The following is a 13,723-nucleotide window of genomic DNA, read 5'->3' as shown; positions in this document are numbered from 1 at the left end:
TCCCTATACAATATATATCCTGTATCAAGAGCATCTTCAAGATATATATAGGAAAATCAAGTTAAATCTATTATCTTACTCTGGCATATAGGAACATATGGAACATATGGCATATAGGAACAAGTTAAATTTACTATTTTACTCTGGTTATTTTGTTCAGATTCACAATGAGTACATTTATTTTATAATTTCATAAGACAATGAAACAAAAACGAAGTATGTAATTGTCAAAATAAAATGTGTATATTTTTTAACGTTTATTTTATTTTTGAGAGAGAAAACGCGCGTGCACGTGCCAGTACAAGCAGGGGAGGGGCAGGGAGAGGGGGACAGGATCTGAAGCGGGCTCTGTACTGACAGCAGAGAGACCGATGCGGGGCTCAAACTCGCCAACCACAAGATCATGACCTGAGCAGAAGTCAGACATTTAACCAACCGACTGCCCAGGTGCCCCTGAAATGTGTCATTTTGAATGGTGCCACAGGAGAAACCAAAGCATATACACTGGAGCAGAGGTTGACCAAACAGGCCAAATCTTGCTCACTGCCTGTTCTTTACAAAGCTTTACTGGAACACAGCTATCCTCATTTGTTGATATACTATCTATGGATGCTTTCGCACTGCAATGGCAGAGTTGAGTAGATGCGACCAAGTCCATATGGCCTGAAATATTTACTATTTGCTCCTTAACAGAAAACGTTTGCAAACTTGCACTGGAGTAATACAAGGTAGATAAGGCATAATGAAAAAAAGCCCAAATGTATTGCCAAAAGCCTGGTTTCAACCAGCAAAGTGTTTCTTCACAACAATACGTATTTTAGAATTTACATTACATGGTTTGTATATCTTCAACAGGATTCTCCACTTAAAAATTAAGAGAGAGAAAATAGGATAAAAAGAAAGATATGTGCCAACCTGGCTGATTTCTGCATGTTACAGCAGGTATTCCTAATAATTGCTCCCTTTTTCATCATTCTAAAAATGATGCTACAATAGAGGAGTCGAAAAAAGACCTTGGCCCTAAGCAAACTATACACACCATCAGGAATTTCATCAAGGTTATCATCAATTCCACGCTTTACAACCCTGGGCCTTGTCTGTCCATCTTGTGTGGTTCCCCATTCATCTGGCACTGATGAAGGCTGGAACTGAACAATAACCTTCAAGACATGACAGAAGGATTATGACAGAGCTCACGACCAAGTGCATTTCCACTACAGGCTAAATAATTTATTTCAATACATACTAAACTACTTCATAGTATGAATAATTTATAAATCAAGTACTCGTATTGTTCTCCCAACACCAATTTTATAACAGTCCTGCTAGAGTTCATTAACCATTAAAACTAGGCAAATCAATACCATTACTTCCAATGCGTATACTGGAAAATACTACAACTAAATCAGAAGTAGTATACCTTGATTTTAAAAATGTAACGTAATAATCCAGGGTTATGCGTAAGAAATTAAGGAAAAGTTACCTAGAAGAGAAGAATCTTTGCCTAACAAAAATATTTAAGGCATAATCCTTTAAATAGCAAGATTCTCAATTAATTTACAAAGTTCAATTTCAATGCCAAAAACTGATATACCCACCACTTTTTAGGAAAACACATATTCTGTTAAACCAACTGTTTTGAACTTAGTCCTATGTCACACAGAACATTTTCTTCAAAAAAAAAAAAAAAAGGATGCAAGATGGTATGCAAAATGTTTGTGTTTGCATCAAAAACAAATGAAAAACAAAAGGTTAAGAGTAGTTACTAACAGGAGGAGAAAAAGGAAATGCAGAATAAGAGGCTTTTATTCTTGATATGATACCTTTTTCTATTGTTTCAATTTTGTTGGCAAATGAATGTTTTTATTTGTATTTATTTCAGTATCAATAAGAACTACAGAAGTGATGAGATTAAAATTACTTTTGTTTTCTTTTATGCTTTTCTAAAATAAATAAATAAATAAATAGCCTATGTTCTGAGAAACTATGATATGCCGAGTACTATGCTGGATGTTTTTGTAGAAATTACTTCGTTTTATTTAAAATATGATCCTGACCCTGGAAAGATTGAAGTAAATCTTATCACAGGTGAGGAACCTGGAACTCAGAGAGACTAAGTGTGGTAAATGAAAGACCACCACTAATCAAGACCTTAAAAAAAAAATAAATTCATGGAGACAATACAAACAAAAATAGGAAGAACATATTTTTAAAAGGTGAAACGAAACATCATCAAGTGGAGGGTGGGTAAACTATGATGCACACTAAACTTTAGCGGACACACAGACATGAACAGCCTCATGAGAAAAATTCAAATTTCATTTTTGTTTCTACGATCAATGTGAATAAGTAAGCTTTTAAAAGCCACATGCTTGTTACAACTAGATCCCTACAGAAGTTAACAAAAATGAGCATTTATCTACAAATCAAAGCCACACTGAGATACCACCTCACACCGGTCAGAGTGGCTAAAATGAACAAATCAGGAAATTATAGATGCTGGAGAGGATGTGGAGAAACGGGAACCCTCTTGTCCTGTTGGTGGCTGGTGCAGCCACTCTGGAAAACAGTGTGGAGGTTCCTCAAAAAATGAAAAATAGACCTACCCTATGACCCAGCAATAGCACTGCTAGGAATTTACCCAAGGGATACAGGAGTGCTGATGCATAGGGCACTTGTACCCCAATGTTTATAGCAGCACTTTCAACAATAGCCAAATTATGGAAAGAGCCTAAACGTCCATCAACTGATGAATGGATAAAGAAGATGCGGTTTATATGTACAATGGAATACTCCCTGGCAATAAGAATGAAATCTGGCCATCTGCAGCAATGTGGATGGAACTGGAGGGTATTCGCTAACTGAAATAAGTCAGGCAGAGGAAGACAGATACCATATGTTTTCACTTGTATGTGCATCCTGAGAAACTTAACAGAAGACCATGGGGGAGGGGAAGGGGAAAAAAAAAGTTACAGAGAGGGAAGGAGGCAAACCATAAGAGACTCTTAAATACTGAGAACAAACTGAGGGTTGATGGGAGGTGGGGGAGAGGGGAAAGTGGGTGATGGGCATTGAGGAGGTCACCTGTTGGGATGAGCACTGGGTGTTGTATGGAAGCCAATATGACAATAAATTATATTTAATATAAAAAAAGGAGCATTTATCAACCACATTCAGTAAAATCTTTATTGAAAGGAACCTTACACTTTAATATCTTTTTTTTTTCCTTAACACTTTAATATCTTAAACATTACCTTTGGATTGTGCATAACGATGGTCTCTCCACTTGGGAACTCTAATCTACGGTGCCACTGATTGGTGGTTACTGCTTTTTTATATTCAGCCTAAAATAACAGAAACATATAAGCCAAGAAGACAAATCTATGCCACGGTGAGAAAAAGTGTGGAAGAAAAGTAGAACTATGATGATGATAAAAATAACGTAACAGCAGTTCTCATGTACTATTTATCATCCTTGTCTGTCATTTTACGTACATTATCTTATTTAATTAATTACTCTCAATCACTCCTCAATAAGATTATCCTCAGTACATACAGGAGAGAACAAAGGTTTACCCAGTCTATTAGTTTCCTAGAGCTGCTATAGCAAAGTACCACAAAATGAATGGCTTAAAACAATAGAAATGTACTGTCTCGGAGTGCCTGGGTGGCTCAGTCAGTTAATCCTCCGAGTTCAGCTCAGGTCATGATCTCACGGTTCGTGGATTCGAGCCCCGCATCAGGCTCTGTGCTGATAGCTCAAAGCCTGGAGCCTGCTTCAGATTCTGTGTCTCCCTTGCTCGCTGCCCCCCTCCACTTGCACTCTGTCTCTTTCCCTCTCAAAAATAAATAAACGTTTAAAAAATTTAAAAAAACAAAAACATAAAAAAAAAAAAAATGTACTGTTTCACAGTTCCAGAGGCTAGAAGTCTGAAGTCAAGTGTCAGCCAGGGCCGTATCCCTCTGAAACCTACAGAAGACTCCTTACTCCTTCCTTGCCTCTTCCTAGCTTCTTCTGGTGCTTTGCCGGCAATCTTTAGTGTTTTTGCTTTAAAGATGCAACACTCCAATTCTCTATTTTTACATGGTATGATGTCAAGTCATACTGGATTAGGGGCCCAACCTTTTCCAGAATGATCTCGTCTTCACTAACTATACCTGCAAGCACCCTATTTCCAGGCAAGATCACATTCTGAGGTGCTACAGGTTAGGGCTTCAACGTATCTTTTGTGGGGTGCAAAGGAGGACACAATTCAACCCCTCAGTAGACATTTTAAGTTCACAGCTGCACGAGATCGCAGGTGTAAAGTAGCACGGGCAGAACCGCAGTTCACTCCCACCCTCAAATTTCTGACTCCAAAGACTGGACTGTTGAACAATCTTCTTTCTAGGGAAGATTAACATTTTAGGGGCCGCTTTCAACATTAACACAGTGTTGTTTTAATGTTTTCTGTTAGTGCCAGTTATCTCAGTTTTAATAACTACTACATTAAAAAATAGTAAGTAGGAGCGCCTGGGTGGCTCAGGCAGTTAAACGTCCAACTCTCGATTTCAGTTCAGGTCACGATCTCACGGTTGGTTGGATCGAGCCATGCGTTGGGTTCTACGCTGACAGCCCTGAGCATGCTTGGGATTCTCTCTCTCTCTCTCTCTCTCTCTCTCTCTCTCTCTGCTCATACCTTGCTCGCACGTGCTCGCACATACCCGCTCTCTCTCAAAATAAATAAAAGTTAAAAAAAAATAGCAACGAAAGTGTTCTGTATCTCATTTCCAATGTACGTAAATTGAATTCATTTATTAATTCAACCATTAAGTAGAATTATCGTAAGAAATGAATGCAATTATGTGAAACAACATTAACCACCAGTTTTAGAATGGCTAAGTCTTAAAACATTTGTTTCTATTCCGTTTTCTATCTATTTTCAAAAATCAGAAGTTAAGCTCAAGTCTTTTACTGAACAGTGATCAGAAAAGAATCCATATGCTTGGCACGTGCTTTGAACAACAGATCCCAGCAGACTAAGTTGGTTTGAATGTTTGATACAAGTATCTAGTTTCTAGATCTGTGATACGCCCCTATAAAACAGTCTACCTTCAGCTACTGAGGCCATGATTAGCACCTCATCTGAACAAAGGCACCACTGAAAAAGCAATCTTCTCTGTGAACAGCATCAAAACAGGCTCTTAAAAAGCCTGCTTCGTTGTGAGTGGTGTCACGTGAGGCTCCAATGTATACAGGGCCTACGGTTTTGAAGGAAAGCATAAAAGAATGAAGCCCACGTACCTCTAGTTTTTCACTGAACTCCTCTGTATAGGGAATAAATCTGCTGTCTGTGTCCCCTTTGTAAAACCAAGTACAGCGTCTGACTTCCGCCGGCTCCTCTTCCCAGTACACAGCCTTCCTCAGTCGATCATAGAGATAAACGTCATAGCGCCCTCCATCGGTGCCTAGAACCACACTCTCAGGGTCCGGCTGGACTGGAGCACAAAGTTCACGTTTTAACCCGACAGTTACAAGGCAGGTTGAAAAATGATAAGTAATGAAAAAAAATAAATGAACTTTAAAAAATAAAAAATAAAAGTAATAAATAATGAATATGGTGGCTAGTTGACCCTTAATGACACAGAACTAAGTTCATTCGTGCTTAAATATTGAAGTTTGGGGCACGTGGGTGGCTCAGTCAGTTAAGCGTCCGACTTCGGCTCAGGTCATGATCTCACGGCTCGTGAGTTCGAGCCCCGCGTCGGGCTCTGTGCTGACAGCTCAGAGCCTGGAGCCTGTTTCAGATTCTGTGTCTCCCTCTCTCTCTCTGACCCTCCCCCGTTCATCCTCTGTCTCTCTCTGTCTCAAAAGTAAATAAACGTTAAAAAAAAAAAATTAAAAATAAATAAAAATTGAAGTTTAACATTAATTTGTGCTACTCAAAATTATGACTCTTCTTGGAAACAAATTTGGCAATAAATTTCATATATTGAAAAAAAAAAAAAATTATGACTCTTCCTAAGTGAAGAAAAAATAGCCGGAGCAGAGTTGTGAAGTAGGACCATAAAATAATTCAAATGAAAAATAAATAAATAAAATAATAATTCAAATAACTGGATTTTCTTTTTTTAATCCAAGCAGCAAGTCTTCATGAGGTATGCTTCCAGAAGGTATTGAGGGATTTTTAAGTCTCACGATGAAATATCATCAGGATGAACAAAAACACGTAATTCTATACTCCAGGACTTCTCAGAGCCTTAACACACTGCATTGCACTATCTCAAGAGGTGAATGAAGTCAAGTCACTTTCAAAACTGCCTGACTACAGAACACTTTTCAAAGCATCTTCAGGAACGAGAGTTCTAAAGAAGATGTTTTATAAATGTCCGTTAACTACAAAAGAATGACAGAAATAGGAAAACTGACACCTACGTTATATGAACTACTCTATGTCTCTAACTTAAAACATCTTTAAACAAAGAAGAAAATTACTAAAACATTTTGAAAACCTTTGCTTAAATCATTCAGGCCTTCTATTACTATCACTATCTTAAGCTACAGAGTCTGGTGGAGTCTACAAGGATTAAGGAATCTGACATTCACAAAATACGAGCCATGGATAAATACTATTGCTTCTCTTCCTAAAATGAGATAAAAATGATGCATGATCTGTCCTTACCTGAATTATAGATTTCTTCAAGATTCAAAGAGTCAAACATACTGAAAGGCATCCACAATTGTTTGTATTCTACCTCCTTGCAGTAAAACCAGTGGGGTTGAACAGGTTCATATTGGTTTTGAAGTAGAAAAGGAGGGGGCGTTTGCACAGAAGGACCTGTGGGTCTAGCAAGAGCCTGCTGTTGTGTTGGAGGGGTCAACCCCGATGGCACTGAAGCAGGAATCTGGAACACACCAGAAAGACAGGACTATGATGTTTGTCCAAAAAACAACAATTCCATATATGCCTCAGACCCAAAGTAACATTCATAATGATTATCCTACATATATCTCTGGACAACCATTTAGTTTAATAATTGGGCCCTAAAACAATGTTTCTTAACAACAACAAAAATCAACAAAATCCAACATCAGTCTCAAAGTAGACTGGGCTTTCTCAAACTGATGGTGAAGTAAACTGGCACCTTTACAGAAATCAATCTAGCAGTATGTCTCCTGGGATTTATTTAATCTCTATAACTTGCATATTCCTTGACCTGACCATTCTATTTCTAAGAACTCATCTTAAAGACGTAATACAGAAACAAAAATTCACCTACAAAGACATATACTAAACGGTCACTTTTAACAGAAAATCACTGGACACAATCTAAATGTCTAACAGAGACCTGATTAAGTACATTATCTGTGACTTAAAGGGTGGAATTCTCTAGAGCCATTAAAAATGTTTTAGAAAAGGGGCACCTGGGTGGCTCAGTCGGTTAAGCGTCCTACTTCAACTCAGGTCATCATCTCGCAGTTTGTGAGTTCAAGCCCCACGTCGGGTTCTGTGCTGACAGCTCAGAGCCTGAAGCCAGCTTTGGATTCTGTGTCTCCTCCTCTCTCTGCCCCTCCCCTGCTCATGCGCGCTCTCTCTCTCTCTCTCTCTCTCTCTCTCTCTCAATAATAAATAAATGTTAAAAAAAATTTTTTTTAACGTTTTAGAAAACAATCTTAACATCTAAAAAACGTTCACAGAAATCATATACAATGTTTGTCTACAAAAAAAGATAAAACATAAAAAAAATGAGAAGAAGGGTTATCCAGATACAATTTTTCATCATTTGACTATTCTGCATTTTTCAAATTTTCTGCACTGGAAATACTTTTAAAATCAGAATCAGGGATGCCTGAGTGGCTCAGTCAGTTAAGCATCTGAGTCCGAATTTCGGCTCAGATCATGATCTCACGATTTGTGAGTTTGAGCCCTGCATCAGGCTCCACACTGGGATTCTCCCTCTCCCCCTCTCTCTCTGGCCATCCCCTGCTTATGCAAGTTCTCTCTCCCTCTTTGTCAAAAAATAAACTTAAAAAAAATTTAAACATGATGTGGCGCCTGGGTGGCTCAGTCGGTTAAATGTCTGACTTCAGCTCAGGTCATGATCTCACAGTTCATGAGTTTGAACCCCACATGGGGCTCTGTGCTGACAGCTCAGAGCCTAGAGCCTGCTTTGGATTCTGCGTCTCCCTCTCTCTCTGCCCCTCCCCCACTTGTCTCTCTCAAAAATAAACAGTACAAAAATTAAAATAAAAAAACCAATTTTTTTAATTAGAAAACAATTATTTTTAAATGTTTTAATTAAAAATCATTTTGGAATGTTGTATCAATGTTAAAATTACGGAGGTGATAACTGTACCGTGGTTATGTAAAAGGACATCCTTATTCTTAGAAATTTGCACTAAAATAGTTAGGAGTAAAGAGTCATAATGCATTCAACTGACCACTTCCCAAACAACTTGCACACACACATAGTGACAAGGGGAGAGAGAGGATGTCCAAATGTGTGAGTGTGTGCCTGTGCACAAGTAAAAGAACAAATGGGGTAAAACGTTAATGACAGGTAAACATGCATTAAGGGCACTGGGGTACTGTTTGTGCTATCTTTATTTTTGTAACTTTCAAGTCTGCAATTATCATTTTTAAATTTCTTAATTAGAAACCTTTTCAAAAATTTAATCAGCAAACTAATATGTTAACTATCCCACATGCTGTGATGCGCTTACCTTCCAATATGCTGAAATCCAACATTATCAAGTTTGTGTATTGATAGGATTTAAATTAAACAATAAAACTGAGCCCATTCTCTATTCCCAAGAGAGAAGTTAGGTTATTTTCTGATTATAATACCGCTATCCCTGCCACACTTGGGTTAATTCTTCCTTTGAATCATTTCCCTTTTTTTGATTCAGTTGATTTCCCTGTGGAAGTCAGTTCAACAATCAGCTGGGGAAAAAGCATAAGGGAATTTCACAGAATTTACCCAATGCAAATGTTGCCCCATCACCCTCCTGAGATAGAGTTTGACTGTCTAGACCCAAACTTCATAAAGTAAATAAAGGAAATTATAGAAGTAATAAATTTTAGTCCCTGTAATTGAATGTTTTGATTGAGTAGGATAATTAAAAACTGAGAAAATGGCAGTCTGTTAATAAATGCTTCAACTCTGACATATCCCCAGATAACATTTATTATTGGTATCTTACTCTAAAATCTGGAAATACTGACATGTAGTTAACTCATTAAAATCAGGTACTACTTTCATAAATCAATAATATATGAACCATTTAATGAGCTTCCTTTAAATTTTTTTTTAATGTTTATGTATTTTTTTGAGAGAGAGGGGCAGTGGGGACCCAGGGCAGAAAGAGAAGGGGGTCAAAAGATCCAAAGTGGACTCTGCACTGACAGCGGGGAGCCCAATGTGGGGCTTGAACTCACGAACCGTGAAATCAAGACCTGAGCCAAAGTCTGACTCTCAACCAAATGAGCCACCCAGGTGCCCCTTTATGATTCCTTTAAAAGAATGTTTACTTCAAAACACATAGCTTACAAAGAATCGCCTCTAAGAACAGTTTATCATCACATTGACTATTAAACGCCCAGTGTTGGGACACCTGGGTGGCTCAGGGGGCTGAGCGTCCAATTCTTGATTTTGGCTCAAGTCATGATCTCGTGGTTGATGGGATCAAGCCCCAGGTCAGGCTCTGCGCTAACAGCGTGGAGCCTGCTTGGGATTCTCTATCACCCTCTCTCTCTGCTCCTCCCCGACTTGTATATGCAGGTGAGCATGCGCCCGCTCTCACATTCTGAAAATAAATAACTTAAAAAAAAAAAAAAAAGGAATGAAAAAATAAAAATAGAAGCTCACTTTTTTTTTTTTTTTAATGTTTATTTATTTTTGAGACAGAGAGAGACAGAGCATGAACGGGGGAGGGTCAGAGAGAGGGAGACACAGAATCTGAAACAGGCTCCAGGTTCTGAGCTGTCAGCACAGAGCCCGACGCGGGGCTCGAACTCACGGACCGTGAGATCATGACCTGAGCCGAAGTCGGACGCTTCACCGACTGAGCCACCCAGGCGCCCCGAAGCTCACTTTTTAAAAACACAGGCTAAGATGAGAGAGAGATAAAAAATCAGAGTGAGGGAGGGGCGCCTGGGTGGCTCAGTTGGTTGAGCATCCAACTTTGGCTTAGTTCATGATCTCACGGTTCCTGGGTTCGAGCTCCGCATCAGGCTCTGGGCTGATAGCTCAGAACCTGGAGCTTCCTTTGTACCTTGTATCTCCCTCTCTCTCTGCCCCTCCCCTGCTCGCATTCTGTCTCTGTTCTCTCAAAAAGGAATAAACGTTAAAAAAAAAAAAAAATTGCTTTTAATAAAAAATAAAATAAAAAACGAAATAAAATAAAATAAATCAGAGTGAATAGCTAAGATATAAAAACACATCTCCGTACCGGTGGCAAAGATCCTACAGGCATCTGGTACATCTGAACCGGGGGTCCGGCGGGTGGAGGATGGGGGGGATGGCCTGGTGTTTGGCACTGTTGCAGCTGTGGGGGTGCAATATAAGGATTAGCCCTGCTGCTTACAGGGGTGTGACGATATGGATTGTGTCCTTGTTGGGGCGTTCCTTGCGGTGGGCTCCCAAAATTGGAAGGAGGGAGACTACTTGGCTGAGAAGGCAGGTAAGTATTCATTCCCATCTGTGCAGAAGGTGGAGCACCATACTGAGCCTTCGAAATGGCTGGTGAGCACGCATTCGACGCATCTTGGGATCCAGTTGTAAAAGGGAGAGCAGCTGGGGACTTGGAGTATGCTGAGTGTCCAGCCGATGCTGCCACAGTTGTTAACGGCGACTGTCCAATATTCCCAAAAGGATCACTACTGCTTGATACCTGAGAGAAGTAACTAAAGGTCTGTGGGGTAGACGTGTGAGCAGAAGTCTGACCGAGGAAGCTGTCCTCCTCCCCAACGTCGGTGGAATCTTCTGAAAAGGAACAGGAGAGCAAAAGATTTAAAGGATATTCTATTTTTCTGTAGCTACGATCCTATAAGGCAGATCGAGCAATTGCACGTGTTCTTTTTTCTATTTCTGCATTACAAAAAAGAAAGAAAGAAAGAAAACCTTGTTCTTTTTTTCTTTGAGATGAAAAACTAGAAAATAAGAATACGAAACAACAAAAGGAGGGAAAAATCAGAATTCATTCATAAGCCCACCTCCCGAAGACAATCACTGTTAACACGTTAATGTTTTGGTACATAACCTTTTATATTTTTTAAATGAATAGTCAAGTATTTATTGTAAATATATATAAATTACACATATCTGTATATAGGAGTTTTTGAAAACAGAAACAAAATCTATACCTACTATTTTTACATCTTATTTTGAATTTCCTCCTGGTAAAAAATAATTCAAATATTTTCTGCTACCAAATACACGCAGTTTTATTTCTACAGTAATAAGAAACTTAAGTACAGACATGAACTCTGTTGACAAGAAGGGGTGTGTCGGGACTCTTACCTACAAAGCATTCATTGTACAAATGAACACGTGGTATTTGTATTCCCAAGGCAAAGTAGGTCAACCATTAATTGCCATCCCTAAAATCACACTATTGCGACCAGAGAACTAGCCATTAGAGAATGCCAAATCACTAAAAAAGCCATTTTCTAACCAAAGTTCACTTCTCTTCACTTCCCTTTGCCCAAACTGATCTTCACCACAGGGATTATCAACCCCAAACTACCTTCTCTTCTGCAACCAAGTTGTAAAATAAAAGTATTCTCCCTCTACATGGCCTCAACAGTCCAGCCCACTCTTCTTACCAAACTTTTATAAGCCCTTAGCTTGTAGAAACTTTCTTCCTAGGGGCGCCTGGGTGGCTCAGTCAGTTGAGCGTCCAACTTCGGCTCAGGTCATGATGTCACGGTTCGTGGGTTCGAGCCCTGCATCGGGCTCTGTGCTGACAGCTCAGGGCCTGGAGCCTGCTTTGGATTCTGTGTCTCCCTCTCTCTCTGCTCCTCCCCTGCTCACACTCTGTCTCTCTCTCAAAAATAAATAAAGATTTAAAAAAAAATTTTTTTTAAAGAAACTTTCTTCCTAATCTTTTCCTTCCCCCGGCTCATTCCCTCTTATCTCCTACTGCTGGAGGCATGGAGCCCAACAGAAGACCCACACTCAGCACACAGGCACACTGTGATCCTTGCCCCCTGAGAGGCCTTCTTTCACTGGCTCACAGAGATTCTGGCTTGAGCTTCTAGGCTGCTCCCACTGTATTTCTCACACATCAATTTAACTGAGATACTCCACTACTCAAAATACTCCTCTCCATTGTTTCTTTGTAACCAAAAATAAATTCTCACCTCCTTCACAAAGCCCTTTGTCTGCTGGCTTTATTCTCCTTTGGAGATACATCTCCAGTTCCCTCTCTCTCTTTTCAGCTGCCTGGACCTCACTTGTCTTACATCTCTCAGTTCACCTCTCAACAACTAAAAACATGGAATGGAAACAAACTAACAAACCCCTGTGGTATCTTTCTTCCTTTAAGACAACCTGGGATCAACCTGATCCAAGAGACTTTTTTCTGATTAGCATCAATTGCAAATGAAATACTGACCTCTCACCTCAGGGGCACTTTCTAATTACATGTGGACACATTCGGCATCGAAACCTACAACCTTAATGAGCACTTGTACACTTTTGACACTCCCAAATCTGTCTCGAACCAGGAGCGTTCTCCTGTGCTCCAGAACCTATCAACCAACTGCTTCCTCAACACTTTTGGCAGACTCAGCCACATACACCTCAAACCTACGAAGCCTGAAAAAGAACTTACCACCTTAATTGTCCTCCTTCATGCGCTTTTATCACACCGCACTATCTCAACAGGTGTTCACCAACATCCATCCAGACACTCAAACCAAAACATCATCTCTTAGACTCCTCCCCCGCTTCGTTTCTCAATCCCTTCATTTAACCATTCAGACACTCATTCAAGAAACATGTACACAGTATCCATTACACGCCAGTTAGGGAGCCAGGTCTTCTGGCTAAAACTGAAGGAAGAGAAGGAGCCTCTGGGCTGATAAAGCTGACAGTATGGCCTCCAGGGAGTCACTGAGGCCCAACAATTTATAGTCTAAAAAATCTCTCCCCTCTCTTCCCTGCTCTTCATACCCAATGTGGCTGGGTAGGGCTAGAGTGCCATCCACTCGTGCCTGACTCCCAGTGGCCCCCAGACTGACCGCTCTTGCTGCAGTCAGCTTTACTCTGGTGCAATCTCAGAAAACTCCAGTCTTTCTGAAACACACCTCCAGTTTCACTGCCTTGTTACCTTAAGATCCTTCGAAGGCTCCCCCACACCCTACAGGATGAACTACAAACTCCTCAGTACGGCATATGAGGCGCTTCGTGATCTAGTCCCCACTGACTACTCACGCCACTCCTCTGCACACACTCTAGCAACAGCTGCAAACTTCAAGAAGCCCACAGTCCAACTAGAGAGGCAGATATGTTTATTTCACAAACATGTAGGTAACACTATGTGCCAGGCACTGCACTCAGCACCTTACAAAAATCAATCCACTTCTCCTTACAGTTTTATGAGGCTGTATGGACATGGAAAGTGAAGCACAGAGAGGTAAAGTAACATGCCTGAGGTCATACAGCAAGTTCCTGGCACAGCCAGGGCTGGAACGCAGTCTGTGCCCCTAGATACTGTGGTCTGGGTAATGCCACACAA

General features: G+C 40.1%; 1 protein-coding gene across 4 annotated transcripts in view; it reads right to left on the bottom strand.

Annotated features, from left to right (window-relative positions):
• Positions 1-13,723, bottom strand: part of LOC122493316 (SEC23 interacting protein) — a 44,533-nt gene that overhangs the window by 29,949 nt on the left and 861 nt on the right. For 3 of the 4 annotated variants that reach the window (XM_043597708.1, XM_043597710.1, XM_043597709.1), the window contains exons 2-6: positions 10,433-10,965; positions 6,663-6,885; positions 5,285-5,478; positions 3,255-3,344; positions 1,040-1,160 (exon numbers count right to left, since the gene is read on the bottom strand). In XM_043597708.1, coding sequence (XP_043453643.1) covers positions 1,040-1,160; positions 3,255-3,344; positions 5,285-5,478; positions 6,663-6,885; positions 10,433-10,965 — 1,161 coding nt within the window. The remainder of the gene's footprint in view (positions 1-1,039; positions 1,161-3,254; positions 3,345-5,284; positions 5,479-6,662; positions 6,886-10,432; positions 10,966-13,723) is intronic. The other variant, XM_043597711.1, reaches the window with a different exon arrangement.

Source organism: Prionailurus bengalensis, chromosome D2 (assembly GCF_016509475.1).
Source record: "Prionailurus bengalensis isolate Pbe53 chromosome D2, Fcat_Pben_1.1_paternal_pri, whole genome shotgun sequence".
In the NCBI taxonomy this organism is placed as follows: Eukaryota; Metazoa; Chordata; class Mammalia; order Carnivora; family Felidae; genus Prionailurus; species Prionailurus bengalensis.
Note: the sequence above shows the minus strand (reverse complement) of the source record. Positions and strands in the feature narration are given on the sequence as shown.